The following is a 21,485-nucleotide window of genomic DNA, read 5'->3' on the forward strand; positions in this document are numbered from 1 at the left end:
TAATTTTTTTTTAGCATACAAAGGTTACTAATACTTAGTATTCAATATTGAAGTTGATCATAAATATTTTATCTTAATTTTCATTCAATTTGAAATAAAAAATATTTTCAGAGTGCTTCATAAAACTATCAAATATTAATTTTGTGCAATTAACACAAAATATATGATTATCATAATTTTTGTAATTGATATTTTATTACAGATCCTTCCATTCGTGCACTTAATTTACCGGATCCGACGGATTGGGGCCATTTCTTTGGATGAAGCCTGTACTTCTATTTGATCAATCCAATGTCAGATTATATTGCGTTTACAAAGCTCAAAAGATTATTATTAAGTCCGAATACGACAGTTCAGTTAATACATATAGGTATGTACATATTACATGCATATATTTTATGCCATTTGTTTTTCAAAATTTAAATCATAACGGATTTTTTTTTCCTAATTTATGTTATTTGTCAGCAATTAGTATTGTATTTAATTATTATTGTTGATAAACATGACTATAAGAATCAAAATAAAATATTATTAAATAAAATAGTGTTTGTTTTTAATTATCAAATTTTGTAAACAAAAAAATTCGATACGAAAATTAATTATTTAAAATGGTTTTATAACTTAATTTCTGAATTTTCAAAATATATACTATATTCTTCCTGAAGCTATCACAGTTACCAGTCTGAAAATTTCGTAGATCTGTCTAAAAATGTCGTAGGATTTGTCTAAAAATGTCGTGGAGGTTCTGAAAATGTCGTAGGCTTGCCTGAAAATGTCGTAGGCTTGCCTGAAAATGTCGTAGGCATCCCTGAAAATGACGTAGCCTTATCTGAAAATGTCGTAGCCTTATCTGAAAATGTCGTAGCCTTATCTGATAATGTCGTAGACTTGTCTGAATATGTCGTAGACTTGTCTGAATATGTCGTAGAATTGCCTAAAAAGGCGTTTGACAGTCTGAAATGTCGTAGGCTTGTCTGAAAATGTCGTAGGCTTGCCTGAAAATGTCGTAGGCTTGCCTGAAAATGTCGTAGGCTTGCCTGAAAATGTCGTAGGCATCCCTGAAAATGACGTAGCCTTATCTGAAAATGTCGTAGCCTTATCTGAAAATGTCGTAGCCTTATCTGATAATGTCGTAGACTTGTCTGAATATGTCGTAGACTTGTCTGAATATGTCGTAGAATTGCCTAAAAAGGCGTTGACAGTCTGAAATGTCGTAGGCTTGTCTGAAAATGTCGTAGGCTTGCCTGAAAATGTCGTAGGCTTGCCTGAAAATGTCGTAGGCTTGCCTGAAAATGTCGTAGGCTTGCCTGAAAATGTCGTAGGCTTGCCTGAAAATGTCGTAGGCTTGCCTGAAAATGTCGTAGGCTTGCCTGAAAATGTCGTAGGCTTACCTGGGAATAGACAATATGAAAAAGTCTTAGTCAGCCTGAAGATGCCTTAGTCAGCCTAAAAATGTCGTAGACCTGTTTGAACATGTCTTAGGCAGTTTGAAAAGTTCGTAGACAGTTTGAAAAGTTTGTAGACAGTCTGAAAATGTCGTAGACCTGTCTGAAAGTGTCGTAGACCTGCCTGAAAATTTCATAGACGGTCTGAAAATGTCGTAGACAGTCTGAAAATGTTGTAGATTGCACTCTAAGTCATTCATTTTAATACAAAATAATTATCTCTCCCACATTTTATAAGAGTCATCTATATTTGTGAGATATGAAACTGATGAATATATGTTGATTCAAATATCAAAGTTTATATATACACTCATATATTTAGAAAGTTTTAAGTATTTCATTAGATGTATTGCTATTAAGTAAAAACAAATATTTTTTAAGTATTCTAAGTATTGCGTAAAAATTAGTTAATACTAGATTATTTTTATTGGGCAGTACCACGATTTTTTCTGTAATGCATAAAAATATCTTCCTAATGTCTTTTAATGAATATCCGAAATTTTAATTTTCGAACATAATCAACGTTCCCATTTGCATAACAATAATATTCACTTCTTAGCTTTAACCAAGAAAAGTATTTTTTTCAAGACTCATATTCACAGTGAACTATTGACTTTATTGAAACAATAAAAGTTCGATTCGTAAAGAGTCCATCACGTACGATAGTTCGTCTTTGGTCTTTCAAATTCTAAACAACAAGGCGTCGTTTGTCGTTTCATAACAATATATTATGTCGTATTGGCTTGGATGGCGTGGCGGCCGCGAACTCATTGTAAGGTCATGACGAGACCAAAGAGGTCTTCATCGTGTGACTAATAACAATACTCTTGACAAGAGAATGAATAAACACTTGGTAGATCAAGAGCTAATGAGAAAAAAAATTATGAAATCAAAAACCAAATTTAAGCACCTGACACCCCATGATTTTAGAGGATTACAAAAAGTATAGAAACTGGATAACCCCTTAAAATCCTTTAAGAAAAATTTGTGATTTGTTTCTTAGAAGTTACTACTTACTGTAAAAATGTTCTTAAAGCTTTTTTGCTATTTACTATTTGCTAAATGAATAAAAAAATAAATAGTAGTAAATAGTGCAAATAGGCTAAGATTCTTCTTAAAAATGCATTTGCTCTCCTATGCCTTTTCTATTTTATTATCAAAAGTGATATTTTTTTACATTAAATCTAAGGCCTCAAAATAATTTCTTATATATTGTACAGTACCAATAAATCAAATTAAATAAATGCTAACTAGTTGGTATTGGTATTTTGCCTTGAGGCAATTTACATGAACTTCCCGATATGTGTAAAGAGTCGACTTAATCAATGAAAAACAAATTAATTTATGAGTAATTAAAAGTAATACGAGTGGATTTATTACACATAATTGAAAGCGAACAAACACGTTAACTCGGAGTATTTTCTAAAAGCAAATTTTCAAAAATCAACAATTTTTATAATTGAACCAGTTTCCGTAAATCTTGAATGATTTAGTATGTTCATTAAGAGCAAGTACTCTATCGTTATACCAAGTGAATCGTCTAATTTTAATTTTAATAAACGTAAAAAATTTCTAAAATTAAACTACCCTTCGTAAAGCCGTAATATTTCAGTAAGTTCTATAAGACCATGATATATATCGCCAAAAAAAGTTCCATAAAAATCGGCTTAAATTTTTTTTTCAAAAGTTAATTACAAGAAAACGCCTCGGAAGATTCTCACCTGAAACTTTAGTAGTCTGGAAGTGTATTAATTTATAATTATTTATTTCCGACTGTATAAAATAAATTGATTGAACGGAAACACGATGCGTTTTGTTGAGAGTTGTATATGTGGTGCTATCTTCTTGTATTTTTGTGCAAATGGTACTACTGCTCTCTAATTCGCTGTGACCTGAGACCTTGGTGTACTGCATAGGTAGGCTGGTGGAAGGCTAGTGGTCAGAGCTAGTTATTGGCCTGCTGTGAACCGAGGTCTAGGCATACTGGATAGCAAATCAGGGCTAGCCCGAATTGACCTGAAGACTGGGCTTACTGTATAAGTAGGCCAACAAAAGACCAGTGGTCAGAGCTAATAATTGCACTAGTAATTATCATAAAATTTAAGATCCAACAATTGTACTTGTTATTCTTGATGATCGTTTCGTTGTCATTAGTTACCAATGTGAAAATGTATTAATTTATAATAGACCATTCCCAATATTGTTTATGAAAAAATATTGTTTACAAATATATTTTCATAAGTCATAGAATAATGTTTTGTTCTCTTTGGATGTCAAGGCTGACTTGAACGCCACACTTGTTATTAATACGAGTCCAATATACTCAGATGTAATGTAAGCTTGGCATAAGTGAATGTATTTCCTTTGCTATAAAAATACAAATTTTCTACTTATGTTATCAACCGTTGTTTAATGCATTTAGCATAATTCTCCCCAGCTTTCCGTCTAAACGTATTACGGACGTCACGCTAGCAAACTACTAATTACGAAGCGGGGCTCGTGACCTAACATCGAGACCTTTCTATAAAAGACTCATATATATGTATGGAAAATATACATATGTACATCGAGATTTGTACTTCTTACAGTTAATGTTCTTGTATTTGTGTTGTAAATGTGACAATGAGCGAGCGTCTGTCAAACAATTATACAATCGCGAACTGCTGTTATGTTATTGTTACGTTGGAGTTGGAGAGAACCTATATTTCTCACACGCCATGGTGGAAATTACTTGCTACTTAGGCATTTGACACTAAATAAAGTTAAATTTTTTCAACTAACTGGTGTAAAACATCATTTTAAAATATATAATAAAAATCTGGCTAAAATTCCAATATAAGGATTTATACACCACTTTCAAGATTTTTACCAATAACAAATTGTATTATTCTAATTGTTAATGTGCATTTCTACAACTTTTTGTGCACCCATGCACATGCATTGATATTATTCTTCATTACTAACGGTTTCTATACAAACTACGCAGTATGTTTGATTATTCATCCCTTACTTTGTATTATATCCATAGTTATACATCACGTGCATCGATTGTATTAATTATTTTCAAATCATATCATTGTTATCAATTATTTAGTTTATAAAAATATCACTCTTTACCCAAAAAATTTTTACAACTGGTTTTATATGAGTATCTTTTTTAGTAAAAAAATATACACTTTATGATACGTGGTTTAGTTTTTAACAATAATATACTATTATGTATATGCCTTCGAATAATAATACGATTTCTCTAGTCCAAACTCTCTTGTATACATACTTTATTATTCTTCTGTTGCATTGACTGACACCATAATTTTGACCCACAAGTGTGACCCCTGAGCAGACAAAAGTCATAAGATCATTTCATAAGTTATTTATAAGACTTGTATTATAAGTTACGTCTACCACAATAGAAAAGCATAGTATTATTATATATATGGGACGTTGTAATTGATTCGCTGATATTTATTATGAATGTCAAGGGGTCAACTATTTAAAATTACTCGTATAACTTTAAATTAGACACAATTATATCGTGGAAACGTTAATAAGCGGCATGCAATAAGAAATGTCTAGGTTAAAGTTTTTAAAAACAAATAAGAAATAGATATAATTAAAAAAATGGTTAGGATTACAATCACTTCTATGATGTCGATGATGTCTGTCTAAGAAAATATACTTCACTTGTTTTCGAGAAAATAGTGGTGGAACTTTTTACCCTCGGATTTCAAAGCCCGCCTAGTTGTTAAAACAATATTGTTCTATTGTTAAAAATATTATCTGACTCCAGCCTAAGAAAGGCATTTCTCAAACACAAAAAAATTATCCAGACCTATTGTACTTATACAAGAAACATAATTCTTCTTCTTCTATTTGGCAAATAATAATGTCGGCGTATAAGAAACGGAAGCCTCCAGTGCAATTTATTAATATTCTATAATCGCCATAGCATTCAATCCAGAACTAAACGCAAGCACAAATTATTTCCTGTCAGAGGAGAGAGCTTTAATACGGTAATAATAGAAGCTTTATTATTGCATAGTAACTTACGAAGAAATTGCTCTCTATAGATCGACTTTTAGTGAGGCGGCGGCTCAAGAAAATAATATACAAACGTTTTTCTATAGGATCTTGAACGACATTAAAATATTATTAACTTCCCGTAGGGTATGTTATAGAAATGGGCCAAAATCGAAAATGAAATTTTTTGGATATCTTCACGTTTCGGAGATTTCCGAACATTTTAGCATATCTTAAAAAAATGGAGCTACTGTCCCGCAGGATGACACAGTGAACAGAAGTGTGTAGGTCCGTCATTTCAGATAAACTTGTGCCATCATAAAATTTAAGTTTGCTATATTAATATCAACTAATTTCAAATTTTCATTAATATCATTCCTTCCCTGTAGATCTAAAATCCCAATAAAATAACTATGCCTCTCTTTACCTTCTCTCGAATATCATTTCATTCGTGCTGATTAAGTTCAGCGTTCTATGTTATTTTGATTAAAATTTCTCGAGCACCTTGACTAAAAATATATCCTTGGTGGTTGTATCAGACTGACTAACAACATGTAAAGATGAAAATGTGTAATTACAGCATCTCTCGCAGTAGCGATTAATATCAGCAATGAGCCATGGCGATTTCGTAAGACGGAAGGCGCATACTGGTAGACCGACATCTGGTCAAAGGTAGAAGTTTGTAAAAGAAAATTTTTGAAATTCATTTTACTTGTACTTAATACATATTACCCTGTTTATACATTTAATAGATAATGACGGTATTAAAATATTTATTCAATTAAAATAATGACTAGCTTAAAATGAGAAATTTGGTAGGACTAAGTTAAGGGTACCTCGCTTAATCTACTCTAAATTTCTACTCTAAAATTTATAAACATCGATTTCTTTATTTTCAAAATTTTACTGTTCAAGAATGTGTGTGCAAGAGGCTTTTTAAGAATCCAAATTATCTTCGGAGATACTGCTGATTGACCACAAAATATTTCCTGTCCGAAACTTTAAATGCATTTTTCTCTAAACTGTTTTTGCGATACGATTTCTCAACTTCTACTAAACTATTTAGCTTGAAACTTTTACAGAACTTTCTTTATAGATTTTTTTTCAGCATGAAATACAGTCAACAATAAATCCCGATTTTTATTATTTTTAAATAATTCGTAAATATCAAAAACAGTTCAAATTTTTTATCTTCAGACAGTCAAATATTTTGTGAAAAATGATTTTCCCAGAATTTTCTTTATAGACTTTTCTCTAGCTATAAAGCTAGCTACAAATGATTTTTACTACTTTTAAAAAAAATCAAGAATATCAAAAATAGTTGTACAATTTTTTTTCTTTGGACTGTCAAATATTTTGTAAAAAATGATTTTCCTTAAATTTTCTTTATAAACTTTACTTTAGCATGAAATACAGTTTACTTCAAATTTCAATTTATACATTTTTTTTTTTTAAATCGAAAATTTCAAAAAAATGTTCTAACTTTTTTTTAGCCAATCAAATATTTTGTGAAAAATGATTTTCTTTTGACCTCTTTGAATATATTTTTCTCAGATTATTTGGAGGGCTAAAATCTTAGGTATGGTCAGGTGTAAATTTTTTGAGATCTCCTGATTCCAGAATTAAAACATTTTGACTATTTATTAATTTTATTTTTTTTTCATATTCTCATAACACCACTTACTAACTTCTACAAAATATATTGAATAAATATTGTTTGCCATTTTCACGGCCTTTAAAAAAAATCGCATAAAATTTTGAGTTCAGAATTTTGTAATTAAAATTCTAAAATTTGTTTTGTATAGATTTGCTTACTTCCAAGAATTTTATAACAATTGCATTAAAATGATATCACATAATACATAAAATTATCATTATATCACATAATACATAAAATTGTAATACAAAATCAAATTTTGTATTATTTTTTCCACCTATCAATTTGGTAAATAAGGCATTAAAGCCTTGATTAACAAAAATAAATTATAACAAAAAAAAACAATTTTTCAGTTCCATAGTCCAGTACAAGTTTGTGAAGGTAATTATGAATTTGTTAACTTTGTTGGACTCTATTAATACACCTCATCTCTAATTACTCGTTTATTGTCTCTAATTACACTCTCTACAATAATCAATATTCATCTCTATATATGTCACTATTAGAGATATTTTCAGTGACTCACTATAAATATGTCAAATAAAAAAAATTAAAAAAATGGGGAAGGGGAATATTGGTAATAGGTTAAAGAGAATCATTTATCTGTGGTGGCTGTCACACCATGAACCTGCCTTCGGGCAACGGGCTTCCGTTAGACTACCATTTATTATTATTATTATACGTCGCTACTTGTCTCTCAACGAACGAAGTTAACATATTGTTAGTTTTTTTTAATAGTTATGGAAAAAATATAATATAGGGTAAGACGGGGCACAAAGGTACAATTTGATTTCGAGCAATTATATTGTGGAAAATAAACTGACTATATCACTACAAATAATACATATCAAACAACTATCTGACTATGTTCAGTAAAACTCCTAGCTAATATTGTAGAATAGTGTTTTTTTGCTATTTTTCATTCAAAAATCTGCTCCTTTTTACCCCATGAACAGGATAAAATGCAACGGCCAACGAGAAAACAGATCTTACTTTAAATTTTAAAGGAATTTTTCATTTTACCATATTGTTGTTAAAAAAATTTTTAACTTCACTTGTTTTTGAGATATCGGTGGTAATTATTTTGGTCAGCCCTCGTTTTACGAAGAGCGATGATCTTATAGGCAGCTACCGAGCTAACGTTTCGATTTTTTTTTTCGTTCATCCTACGAAGATTTTAATTATACGGATAATGAATAACTGATCAAACCATCTCGGGCATTATCTTTGCTTACTGTTATTACAAAGAGATCGACTGTACATGATCTTAAAGTATAGTAGAAGTAGAAGCAGGTACTTCTCCGTTGCGAAAGCATTAATACACTTTTAAATTTATTACTAGGCGAATTAATTATTATGAATCATTATTATTGATAGCTGAACCGCTTTTCTGTATTTTATATATACATTGCTTTTATATAGTAGGGGAAACTGGGTGGCTTAGATAATTAAGTTCGATCATAATGATTATTTGTTTTCGAAATTGGGCCTTGGGTACGGTTGTGACATGTGGTTGTGGACCTTATTCTTCTCGGGTAAAGATTAAACAGATAAGCAAATCTCTAATTTAACTTTAAGATAAAATGCGAAAGAGAAGTGGTAAGAAAAATTCAATACAAGAAAATAAATTGCAAAGAATTCTAGTTCATTTCGTTTTAAAAAATATATTTTGTTTTTCGTTTTTTTAACTTCTGAAAATCGAAAATGAAAATTTTGGAATTTCTCGACGTTTTGAAGGTTTCTGAACATTTTGGCACACCTCAGAAACTCAACCGATTTGAATGATTCATAAAACATTCGATTCCTATCGATAGAAAGATGTGCTGATTAGTTTTTGGCAAAGGCAGGTCCAGCCATTTCGGAGGTACGAAGCTAAATATGCAAAAAATTGCAGTTTTTGAGAAAACTAAGCATCCGATTTGAATGATTAAAAAACTCTTTGTTTGTGTTAATGAAACAATTGCCTTTAAAAAAAAATTTTTTTTCAAGACTTTTTTTTTTATTAACTAGTAGAACTTTTATGTATTCCTGATTGTTAAAAAAAAGCTATCAAAAATGTACATGATAACAATATAAATTGTGAAGTAACAAAATAGCAAGTTATAAAATTAATATAAAAATTAAGATTTACTACTGAATCTTCCAACTACGTAAGCCTACAATCAATATTAATAGTTAATAGTTCTCCTTGCACAATTTTTATTAAAATAGAACTTAATAAGTATCTATAGATATAAATCGATATACTAACAACTAACTACCGTTTATAGTATCATGTTAGTTATTGCCTTGTACTGCTATTATTTTGCCTCTAACATATATTACACTTTTGTAATCAAAATGTTTAATACAAACTAGACCATTATTACAAACTGTAATTATTTTATATTGTAGATTGTTCTAGGTGCCTCAATCAATAATTTAGATTACGAGCCATTGACTATATGTGTATTATAGAGAAATATTATATGTGGAATGGTAAGTCAAATTGTAATTATTCTTATAATACATGTATTTTGTCTGTTAAAGAATAAATAAATTTTTTGGACTTTTTGTGAAAACATTGAATGTTTTAATATTGTCTATAAAAAAAATTATATGATCATTAATTTATATTTTTTGCAACATTTAGTCTGCTTCAACTAGGTACAAAAAAGTGTAACAAATCGCTCATTCTTCATTGTTTTCGTATAAAATTAAAAACTTTAAGTATTCATGCCAAAGTAAGAGTTAAGGGAAAATTCAATTGTAAAAATTAAAAAAAAAATATTTTCTGTATTTTAAATATTTTTAAAGTTTAACTACCCAAGAATATGTGTACAAGAGGATATTATAAATTTTGAATAATTTTCGCAGATACAATTGTTTGCCCATGAGGTTTTCTAAAAACAGTTTTTTTTTTCTATTGGATGCAAATGATTTCTCGAGTTCTACTAAAACGATTAACTTAAATTTCTCAGAGAATCTTCTTTATAGACTCTTGCGAGCATATACTATCCTCATCCCCAAATTTCAATTTTTACTATTTTTAAAAAAATCGAGCAACTCAAAAAAGTTTTGTCTTATTACATCCCAAAGCGACTTTTGACACAACTCTTGACATTATTTTCTTCCAAACTTTGATACATTTTTAAAATTAAACTACTTGCCGTAGGGCTGTATAATTTAATTAATAATTTCCCAAATATCTTTCAAATAGTTTTGAATTTTTAAAATAGAGTCAGAATTTTTTAATGTAAAACGAGGATTTTTCACTTTTCTCTTGATTGCTAAAAACGGTTCGGCAGATCGTCGCACAAAACTGAGAAACGTTTTAAATTAAAAAACAAACGTCGATGTAAGGTAAGAAATCTTCACATACACAAACATATTTTTTCCATAAATTTGCGAGAGAAGTGCTAATTGACCTGCGATCTATGGAAAGAGAAAGAGCGAGTGGGACTTCGCTCATATAAAAAATAAGTATAAAATCAGTGCAAGATTGAAAACATTCTAGATCCTACCCCCACAAAGTAGTGCCTAACGGCGGTTTCTGTAGGGATCAGAGACAAGGGCAAAGCAAAGGTTTTAGTCGGTATTATACACAGGCGGTATTGTGTCTGACATACTCAGACAAGAGACCAGTCTGGGATGCATAAAGGCATTTCCATACAAAAAAAAATTATCCAAATTGGGTCTGATTCGATTCAGAATGGATTGAAACGTCGAGAAAACATAAAATCAGCTAATTTAGTAAAAAAATGTCATTTTTTACGATGATTTAAATGTGACCTAAAATTCATGACTCTACAATAGAGGCAAGTCAATTTTGATAGTTATTATCAAAGATTAGGATATCAATAGGCAAAAAATTCTAAATATATAATTAATAAATCAAAATCGTCACTGACCTGTGAATATTCCGCGCAGATATCAATCCCAGCAACAAAATTGCAGACGTCTTCCACGCCCCACGAAGCCAGTTCAACATCGCCTTCACAATGAGGTGGCCCCGGACACCTATTCTGCGCCGCAGGCATCGAAGGCGATACTTCGGCCGAGGATTTCGTACTCCCTGCTATCCTATCGGTCATTTTTGGCCTCTTTGCCAAATTCGCCGAACTCAAATCTAAAGGATGACTATCAGTAGACGAACGTTTTGTTAAAGGAGCAACTGCCGATGTTGGCAGGCCCCCCAGAGATGACGCATTGGAGTTGGTATTTGGAATATTAAGCGACGAGGTTGGAGGACTGTGAAGAATTGTAGTGGCTGCCGACGGCGACAGAGATGATGGGTTTTTAAGCAGCGTTTGCATTTGGTCTTCTTTGGCAGCTCGCATCATTTGTACGAGAGCTTGCGTACTGCTCATGTCGATTAGAGGTTGAAACATAGAACCTACAAAAATAAAAAAAAATTAAATCACATTACACTTCAATGCCAGAAAAAACCTTGCATATTATATTCAATTATTACCTGGTGGAAACGGAAATCCAGGATACATCGATGGCCCAGTCTCGCCCGTTCGTTTCGGCGGCGAATCAGCAGCCAGCGGCCTTTCTCTTTGGGCTGCTGCTGCTGCAGCCGTTGCAGCTACAGCTGTAGCCGCCAGCGTTTGTTGTGTCGGACTACCGCGTTGACTTGTGGCAGATGTCGAAGGAGAAACGCTGACAGCAGCAGAACTTGCTGCTCCGGGTAACAGCGGAGCAAGAAGACCTGGAAATGGTGACCCTTTGAACGGTGGACCTGCGAATCGAGGATCGAGTGCTGGGAAGCCGTTTCTTGCTGCTCCAAAGTAACTAGAAGAAAATAATTTATTTTATCAGTATCATCTTTGATTAGAAAAATATTATGCATTAGACTTATCACATATTAAAAAATAGACAAAATTATTCCATAGACAAAGTGTAAATTATTTCCTGAAAAAAAGAGATGCCTATATGAACCACAATTGAATTTTGAAGCTCGTCTATCGTTTTTAGGAATACCTCTGTATACAAACTATATTGCATGGTAAAAAATTTAAATTATGAGGAGTACATCAAACATAAGCTCCTACAAAAGCAATTCATAACAGTTAATCTTAGATGTTTTTTTATCATCTCTAATAAAGAAAACGCATTCTATAATAGCTGCTCGATGTATATGAGCAGTAAGTGCTGCACTTATAACATAAACTACGCACTTGCAGATAATATCATAGTCATTGCTTAGTTTATAGAATGCATGTGCATAAATCAGATTATCTAATCAATACAGGGTTGAGAAAAATATAGCTATGACAAAGCTAAATTCACAGGATAAGTGTATCAACAAAGTTTACAACAAAATAAGAGATAATATGATAAAATATAAAATTAGCCCTTTTATTAAAAGAGCATTTTTTGCAAGAGTGACCTCTGCTGATGAATATTTCTGATGAAATAACAGATCCGGGTTATCAGCACTGTTATCGCTGTAAAAATGCATCCATGAAATTTATGTTTTGCATTAGTCGAATAATACAGCAATTATTTTGTAAAATTCCAATCCCAATTTGTGAATTTACCCCTTTCAATTTACCCCATCTTTGTGATAAAATGGACCATTTTGAAATACAGCAGAAAACACATTTCTACAATGATGAATTAGCTGGTAATGTTAGTGAACAAAGTGAGATAGTTGTTTGTATAAAAATATAATCTGAAAGTTTTCATTTCCTCATTTGACAACCCTGTTCCAAGGATCTAGCGATCTAGCACCATGAATAGAACCGACTGCTACCCGACAATTATTCTCTTACAATGGGGAGTTGCCACATTTACATGTATATCGTTAGCGATGAGCCCCCGATGTAATTACATGGCGGCGAACCGTTTAAGAGCACCGCATCAGGCCATACTATCAATAATAATACATGCACACATCGGGCAATACGCCCGCCTCTACACATATGTGATTCGAAATAGAGATCCTTCAGCAGATCCAGAAAGAAAAATTGAGGTTTATGATTCAATATGAAAATAAAATAGTGGTGCATCGCATCGTGCCTTAAGGCAATTTGCTGAACATTCTCATTCCGTAATTTAAATTTTTTAAAAGCTTTAAAAAAATTTGAAAATTTTGAAAAAAATATTTTTTCGAGAAAAAAAATCACTTTCATGAAATTTTTTTTTTTTTTGTATTGTTTGAAAATTTAGATAGTCGAATTGTTTAAAGCTCGACCCGCGGTTATAGAGGTACTCAGATCGAATATACTTAAACTAGTTGTTATTGGTATTTTGCTTTAAATGAACTTCTCGATTTGTGTAAATGATCGACTTAATGATAGATAAATTAATTTATGAGTAGTTAAAAGTATTCGAAGTGAATTTATTACACATTATTGAAAATCGAACACGTCAACCCGGTCGGAGTATTTTTTAAAAGCAAATTTTCAAAAATCAATAAATTTTATAATTGAGCTAGTTTTTTGTAGGACTTTAATTGTTTAGTATGTTCATTAAGGCCAAGTACTCTATCGTTATACCAAGTAAATCGTCTAATTTCAATTTAAACAAATGTCAAAAGAACAAATACTCATTTCTCAAACTTTGATGAATTTTTGAAATTAAACTATTTGTCGTAAGGCCGTAATATTTCAGTAAGTTCTATAAGACCATGATCAACTATGAAAACCACTAAATCAACCATGAAAACTAATCAGTATCATTCCCAACTAATATCTTTCAAACAGTTTTTGATTTTATGCCAAATGCCAAAAAAACGATACTAATTTTTGCAAACTTTGAAGAATTTTTAAAGCTAAACGAGTTGTCGTAGGGACGTAATGTTTTAGTATGATCTAGAAGACTATGGTATCTATCGTAATAAAAAGAATAAAAATCGACGAAATAAATTGTTTCAACACTTTATTACAAGAAAACGGCCCAGCCAATCTCTACCAAAAACTCATCAGCACGATTCCCAACTAATATCTTTCGAACGGTTTTTGAATTTTCAAAATCGATTCAGAACTGCGGGCTAAAACGTGGACAAAAAAAATTTCACTTTGTTGTTATTCACACAGAAACGGCTTGGCTGATCGTCGCGCAAAATTGATAAATGCTAGAACTCATCGCGATACATCGGATGTCTTTTAAACTTTTGAAATCGGTCCAGCCGTTTTTGAGAAAACGTCGATTTACGACAAAAAATCTTTCACACACACAAACATTTTCCAAATTTGGTCTCATTTGATTCAGAGTGGCTTGAAACGTCGAGAAAACATAAAATTAGCAAATCGGATTTTTTTTATTAAAACATAAACTTCTCCTTCAGGAAGTTAACAAGCTCAAAATTTTCAAAAAAAATTTAAAAATTTGAACTTTTCTCTCTGATAGCACTACAAAAACTTTGTAATTTATCTTCTTCAGCTCTCAATCTATTACCACGGTGTTCTAAAAGTCATTTTTCTAGAACACCGACTTTAGTGTAGCATAGTTACCACATTATTGTCCTCGGGGCAAACTGCACCTATACGCAAGATTACTGCGGAAGGCCGATTAAATCTAATTTTCAAGCTGCGTTACAGTTAGAAGTTACTATCGGAAAACAAAAACGAAGCTATATTATCGAGAACGTAGAATGGCTACAGCGCTGAGCAGCTTTTTTCTCCTATGTATAATAAATGGAGCATTGTTGCGATTGTGATAATAAATTATAAAATGTGTTTCGCAATATAGTTTCAGAAGTTGTTCTCGAGAAATTAAAAATTGTTAACGTGAAACAAATCAAACAATGTGCAATTTAGGGGGCGTCATTAATAACATTTTCAAGAATTTATATTTAAAACTAGATGACCCAACAGACATTGTCCCGTACCCATGTCTACAATTTTTTAATATAATATAATAATATTTACCGTTTACCTAAAGATAATAATTATTGTTTTTCAAATTACTCTTCACGCCAAAATGCATATACATTTATAATATGAGCGATGTTAAATGTAGAACTGCTTCAAATAAAATGATTAGTCTCAACTTCTACACTATATTGGAAATTGAAATCTTTTAAACGGTATAACATAACCATAATAACCATAACATAACACTGGTACTTCATGTTGGATTAAATTAATTTTTTTTTTTTATTTAAGATATCCAAAATTGCATCTTAAACTTCTCCTAATCGAAATCGTGAGGGCCGAATTGCATGTATTCCCCTTTGTTGTTATAAAGTGAAATTCTTACGAATTTTAAAAATATTGTGGAGAGATTAGTAAAAGATGCAAAGAAATTATCCGAATCTTGTGTTGGCGCCCCCTAAGACGTGCGCTCGTATTTCTCGCATGCATTGCATTGAAGGTAGGACCGGCCTTGATTAATACTTAATTTCATATTTTAAGTAAATTAATTTGTCATATCCTATTCATATGTGTATCATTCAATCTGCCATAGATATACAGTATCTTATATTATTTCAATTTATGGCACATCTCAGCTGCTTTTTGGTAATAATAATGTAGATATTTCATTCTTCTTATTCATAATCATGAATATATTATACATATTCTAATATTGTCTAGGTTCATAAGTAAATTGAAATTTTTGGCAGATGATAGTTTGTATTTGTTTTCAATGCAAACAATAACATGTCGTTTTTTGCAGTTTTTTACATTTATTTCTACAATATTGCACACACATCCTTAACAATCTTCAGAAAGTTTTATCAAAATCCGGAGAATCGTTCAGAAGGAGTATACAGTAAGTGCTTGTAATTTAATATGAACTTTAATAGCAATAAAGCTCCAATTGATTCTACGTTTTAGTTAGAAAACGTTTGTATGTGGAAAAGAAAAAGGTTGTTTTTAGGGTTTCTCCGGCAATTATTCGATTTTTTCTTGCCGTAAGAACCATCCTTGGACATTTTAAACATTCTAAAACATTTTGCCAAACATTTTAAAAAAAGAATTGACCAAATTGGTTCAGGCGTTGTTGAGTTATGCGCTTACCAACACATTTTGCGATTCATTTTTATATATAAGATTACTCCCCCTCCCCACACAACATCACGTGTATTTTTAGTACCTAGCAAATATCGTGAAATATATGATTTTTTTCCATTAAGCCCTTATGAAACCTTAATATATGTCTATTACCAGTTCTATCTAAAATTAAAAATATTATTTAAAATCAAACTCACTCATTAGGATTTGAGTTGTTGTATTTGGCAGCCAGGCTGCGTATGAAGTCTGAACAGTTTCGCCCCATGACTTGCTCCATGTGTCTGATGGTGGCTTGCGTTTGTGCAGGACTGGGGCCGCGGTCGTGGGGGTTCTGAGGCGGCGTTCCTGGGTAACTCGAAGAGGATGGTGTTACACTCCGAGACCTGAAAGGAAACGAAGTACATTTTCTTAGTTATGATTTAAATTAAGAGCTGTTTAGTAAAGATATTCAGTAAATAATGTGTTATAATTACATAATTTATTTAGGAAGATTACCCAATGGTAGCCGTTTCTAGTGTGAATAAAATGAAACCGATTTATTAAAGGGTGATTAAGAGAAAAATACCAGGAATCGTCAAGATATTGTGCTCATGAAAAAAAGTCGACAAGACGTAGTAGATGACAGAAAAAACATAATTCTACTTGAAAATCTAATAAATTCCAGCAATTCGAAAAAAGAGCTTAATAACACTGAAAAAATCTGATCGTCTATTTGGAAACGGATGGAAAATCAAACATCTTTCTTCATACTAAATTAACAAAAAACAACTGTTTGTGACAAACCTATCAACAATATTAATACAATTATTTAATTAACTCATATATATATAATTAGTTTATAATTTATAATTGGTTTATATTTATAATTAACCTAAAGTTAATGTAAAGAAAATACACGAATGCAAGTTTGTCACACTTTGTGCAAAATAGTTAAAAATGGATGAAAATAACTATTCATATGATCACGATGACGATGGATATGTGTGTCCATGCACATTGTAAGGCTGATTACTATACGTGCATTTAATTAAAACTTGGTAATTATTGCTAATAAAATATATATACATATAGGATAGAGCGAGGCATAAAGGTCGGCGCATAAAAATCTCCACCACCGATATCTCAAAAACAGGTATAATTAAAACATTTTAACACCGATATTTGAAGATAGAAGGTAGAGATGTATAACCAGTCATCGACTTAATTCTTATGAATGTTGCTAACGAAAGATAAACGACAATGTTTCAAAATCCAAATCCACAATAATATTTTCCCTCGTTATAAGTTACGAAACCATAATATAATTTTTGTGAATACGTTATTTAATTGTTTTATAAGTTGTCTTGTTAAATTAGATTCAACAGTTTCTTTTATATAACCTCTATTACAGATTACACGTGTAGGTGGGGTAAAAGGACCAACTGAACGTTTTACCTGGGAAACGTGAAAACAATAAAAATAGTAAAAACGAAATTAAGTTGCAAGTTATACACAGTGTTATCTTTGTAAAAAATCTTACCAATTTATGTTCTGCATTTGTTAAATAATGTAGCTAATAATTTGTGAAATCCCTTTAAAATTAAAAATAATACATTGGACCTGTTTGCCCCTTATCACCCCGTACACGGCAAACAGCAAAAAAAGCATTTTTACAATGATGAAGGGAGTTTTATTTACATAGTAAATTTATATAAAAAAATTAGTTGTACATAGGTATATCATCATATTTGCTTCGGTCAGTAGTATGCATTAGCACATCCATAACGGGGTTAACATTTGTGTTTGATTAGCGTCTTATGCATCTCAAACACCGTTTAATACGCATTAATGGAAGTGCATCACGCACATAATTTAAATGATCATTTCAGATATATGCTAAGTATTATTTTTATAGTTTTTAAGCTCTTAACGTTTTGTAATTGTTAAGATTTTAAATTTGTTACATTTTCAGCAAATTTCATTTATATTAAATATTTAAATTTATTTATTCACTTAAATTATTTTAATAAAACCAAATTAACTAATTATAATAATATTGTTTTCAATATACAAACATATTATAAAAAATTTATTATAAAAAAATTATATCAATCAGGGCTGTACTTAAAATACAGTGCCTGAGTTTACTTGTCGCTAAGACGATATTGGAGGGATGGAAAATCAAACAACTTTCTTTATACTAAACTAACAGTAAAAGTACGCATTATTTACATTTAACAAATTCATATAAAAGCAAAAAAATCATCTATACTTCTTTAAACTTCAACCGAGAACGCAGGAGAAACGGTGCGGTAAATTTGAATTAATATGGTTCGGCATAAGTTTATTTGCACTTATTTGGTCTTATACAATAAGAAAATTGCTTGATCTACAAATATTTAAACTGAATCAAAACAATATTTGAAAATAGGTTTGATAAAAAAATTTAACATTATTCTAGGAAACAGTAAATTTCCCATATGATTGGAGAACATTAATTTTAATTTTAATTGGTGCTCAAGGAATAATAAGATAAAATTTAATTATCTCAAGTAATATCTATTGCGCTATAAAAATTACCGGAACACCAAAAATCATCAATATATAATTATACCCTTTTTTTAATTACAATATTTATACTCAATGTTAACAGTTTTAAAATTGTAAAATCCATGTTAAATATACGCTTTATGTAAATGAAACTTTCAAAGCTGCAATTCAGAGTTCTTAAATTAGTCGAACTTTTTTTAACTAAAATCGAAATTTATTTTAAAAAAATGTATTTTTCAAACATTGGAAATTATGAGAACATATGTCTTCAACCATTATAGGTAAAATCTTAATTAAGCAATATCAAAAGATCTCTATCAACTAACCTGCTAGCACTGGACTGATTATCCGGCGTCAAAGCCGCTCTGCCCGGACTCAACCTCTCACTTTTCACTGCGTGATTATTATTCAGACTGCTACTGTTATTATTATTATTAACACCGCTATTATTATTATTTAAACTATTATTATTATTATTCATGTGATGATCCGCTCCGGCAGCACCGTTCATGCTAGCGGGGGTGACAAGTGCCGCCTGGGAGACTCCAGACGCAATTGAAAGTTGATGCTGATTCTGTTGATGTTGAAGTTGGTGGTGGATTGATGTCGAATGGTTGCTGCTGTGGTTGAGGTTCGTCCGTCGTTTGCCGCGCGCCCTCACGGGGGCGGCGGGAAGGCTAGGCGGCAGCGCGCCTGCCGCACTTTCGCTCTCGGCTCCGTCACCTGAAAAAAAAATAGATAAAATTATAATAAAATTGAATAAAAAGGCACACAAAATTTAGTCTTATTACTAAACAAATAAGTTTCTAAATGAAGATTTTTTTTTCTTAAAATAAACCTTACTGAATATCAGAGATTTCAAACAGCAATTGTCAATAGACAATGAATATCAATATTATTAGGATTTCGAGGTGCACAGGTAAACAGGTCCGCTACCATTATCTCAAAAGCAAGTAAAGTATGTCATGTTTATTTATGCTATTTTAAAGTAAAAGAAAAAGATGTGTTATCAGCCATTGCTTTAAATACAGCGAATTTGCTATCACAAGATATATGGTCATATTGTTATTTTTCAGAAAAAGTATTTTCTTCTGAAATGGACGTCATAGGCAAAGTATTAAAACCGAGTGACAATTTTTGAAAATAAAAAAACATTGACAAATTAGCTGCAAAATTTGTTGAAATTAAATAGTTTTTTGATTCACAAATCAACAAATAATCTAATTACTTCTAAACTTTTATATTTAAAAATACTCAGCCAAACCAATCAACATAAAAGTTGTACAAAAAACTCATACGAAGTTCATTTTTAACTTCCCGTAGGGTTTAGTTATAGTAATCGCAAAAAAATCGAAAATGAAAATTTTTATATATCTTTACGTTTCAAAGAATTCTGAATATTTTGGCATACCTTAGAACAAGTTAATGTATGTGCGCGTGTGTGTGTGCGTGTGTGTGCGGATACAAATTTTCGTCGACGATTTCGGGAACATTTGATACGGAGACGTCCTGATTAGTTTTTGGCGAAGGCAGGTCTAGCCGTTTCGAAGAAACGGGGCATAAAGTGCCAAAAATGCTAACTCAGTTTTTAAGAGAACGCAGCGCCCGATTTGATTATTTCAAAAAACATTTTACTTGTACTAACAAGATGAAGAACTGATCAAATTTTCATAAAAGCAGGTCTAGTAAAAAAAGTTAAAAAAATGCCACCTGGCGGTCAAAAATGATCATTAGACTTATGCACATCAAATATTAGTGTCAGTTTTGAAATGATTAAGGATTAATAGGATATTTTAGTTTTTTTAATAGAGAAGTTTTGATTTTCATAACTATTTATTATAAATTCAAAAGCATAAATTCAAACAGTTAATTGGTCTTTAAAATTTATTTTTTTCATGTACATTCCACAAAAAGCAAAGTTACTGAAAATTTACTGATTTAAAATATTTTAGTTATTAATACCTATATTATTTATTATTAATACCTGATATATGATATTTTGTCGTCAATGTATTTTTCTTCAGGAATATCTGTTTTAACTTGGTTAATAATAATCTTTGCTCTTGTAGCAAATACTCTTTTAATATTTAATTTATTAATGATATGATTAAGGTTATTAAAGAATATAAATATAAAAAAACGAATATGGTTGTATCATGAATTTATAATTTTTGGTTTCAGGTAAGTGATTTAATTGGGCAGAAAGTTCGACATTAAAATTAAAGTTTGGTGGTATTTTATCTAAGAACTCTATTATAAAATTTTTAATTAAATTTCTCTAAGAAATTTCAAGTTTGCAAGACTATTAGTATCTAATTTGCTTTTCATATTTTATGAATATCTCCTTATATATGTAACATGTATGATTAATATACAAATTAAGTGCAATATTTTGTGACACAGTTACTCTCTAATTTAGAAACAAATTAGTCAAAAACATGAAAACTTGAATATCTTAATGATATATTAGTAAAAATTTACAATTTTCATACAATTAGTAATTTTTATTGCATTAATTTTAGCATTGCAAGTTTAAATTGCACCATATTTCTCTATTATTTCAAATAGAGTATTATTGAGAGAAAATAATTCAGTATTATTGTCAACTTAAAGCATGTATTACATGCTCATTTATTCTATATTATATCTCAGACATTTATTTGGAAAAAAATGTTGTAATTCTCATACATCTGAATTTTTTTTAAATTTCATTACTAAACAACAATAAGAGTTGTTCCTATTATTGCTAATGAAGTAATTAAATGTTGTGATTAGCATGATTGTTGGACGAATGCGTGACCACGTGTGTTTTTCATCTATTAAATTTATTGCAATTAGCAATTGATGAGCTGAACACTGATTATTGAACAATGAAAAACGAAGCTATTA

The 21,485-nt window shown here is 30.8% G+C and overlaps 1 protein-coding gene across 1 annotated transcript in view; it reads right to left on the minus strand.

The window, feature by feature from the left end:
* LOC113388335 (serine/threonine-protein kinase pakG) overlaps positions 1–19,319 on the minus strand; it is a gene marked incomplete at its 5' end in the record, with an annotated part of 266,401 nt that extends 247,082 nt beyond the window's left edge. The window contains 4 exon segments of the mRNA XM_026625724.1: positions 11,013–11,497; positions 11,576–11,898; positions 16,265–16,450; positions 18,923–19,319. Of these exon segments, the coding sequence (XP_026481509.1) occupies positions 11,013–11,497; positions 11,576–11,898; positions 16,265–16,450; positions 18,923–19,319 (1,391 nt within the window).
* Positions 19,320–21,485: the final 2,166 nt, after the last annotated feature.

This window comes from Ctenocephalides felis, unplaced genomic scaffold (genome assembly GCF_003426905.1).
Source record: "Ctenocephalides felis isolate EL2017-DRISC unplaced genomic scaffold, ASM342690v1 CF-g0.4_SCAFFOLD_03572, whole genome shotgun sequence".
NCBI classification, from domain to species: domain Eukaryota; kingdom Metazoa; phylum Arthropoda; class Insecta; order Siphonaptera; family Pulicidae; genus Ctenocephalides; species Ctenocephalides felis.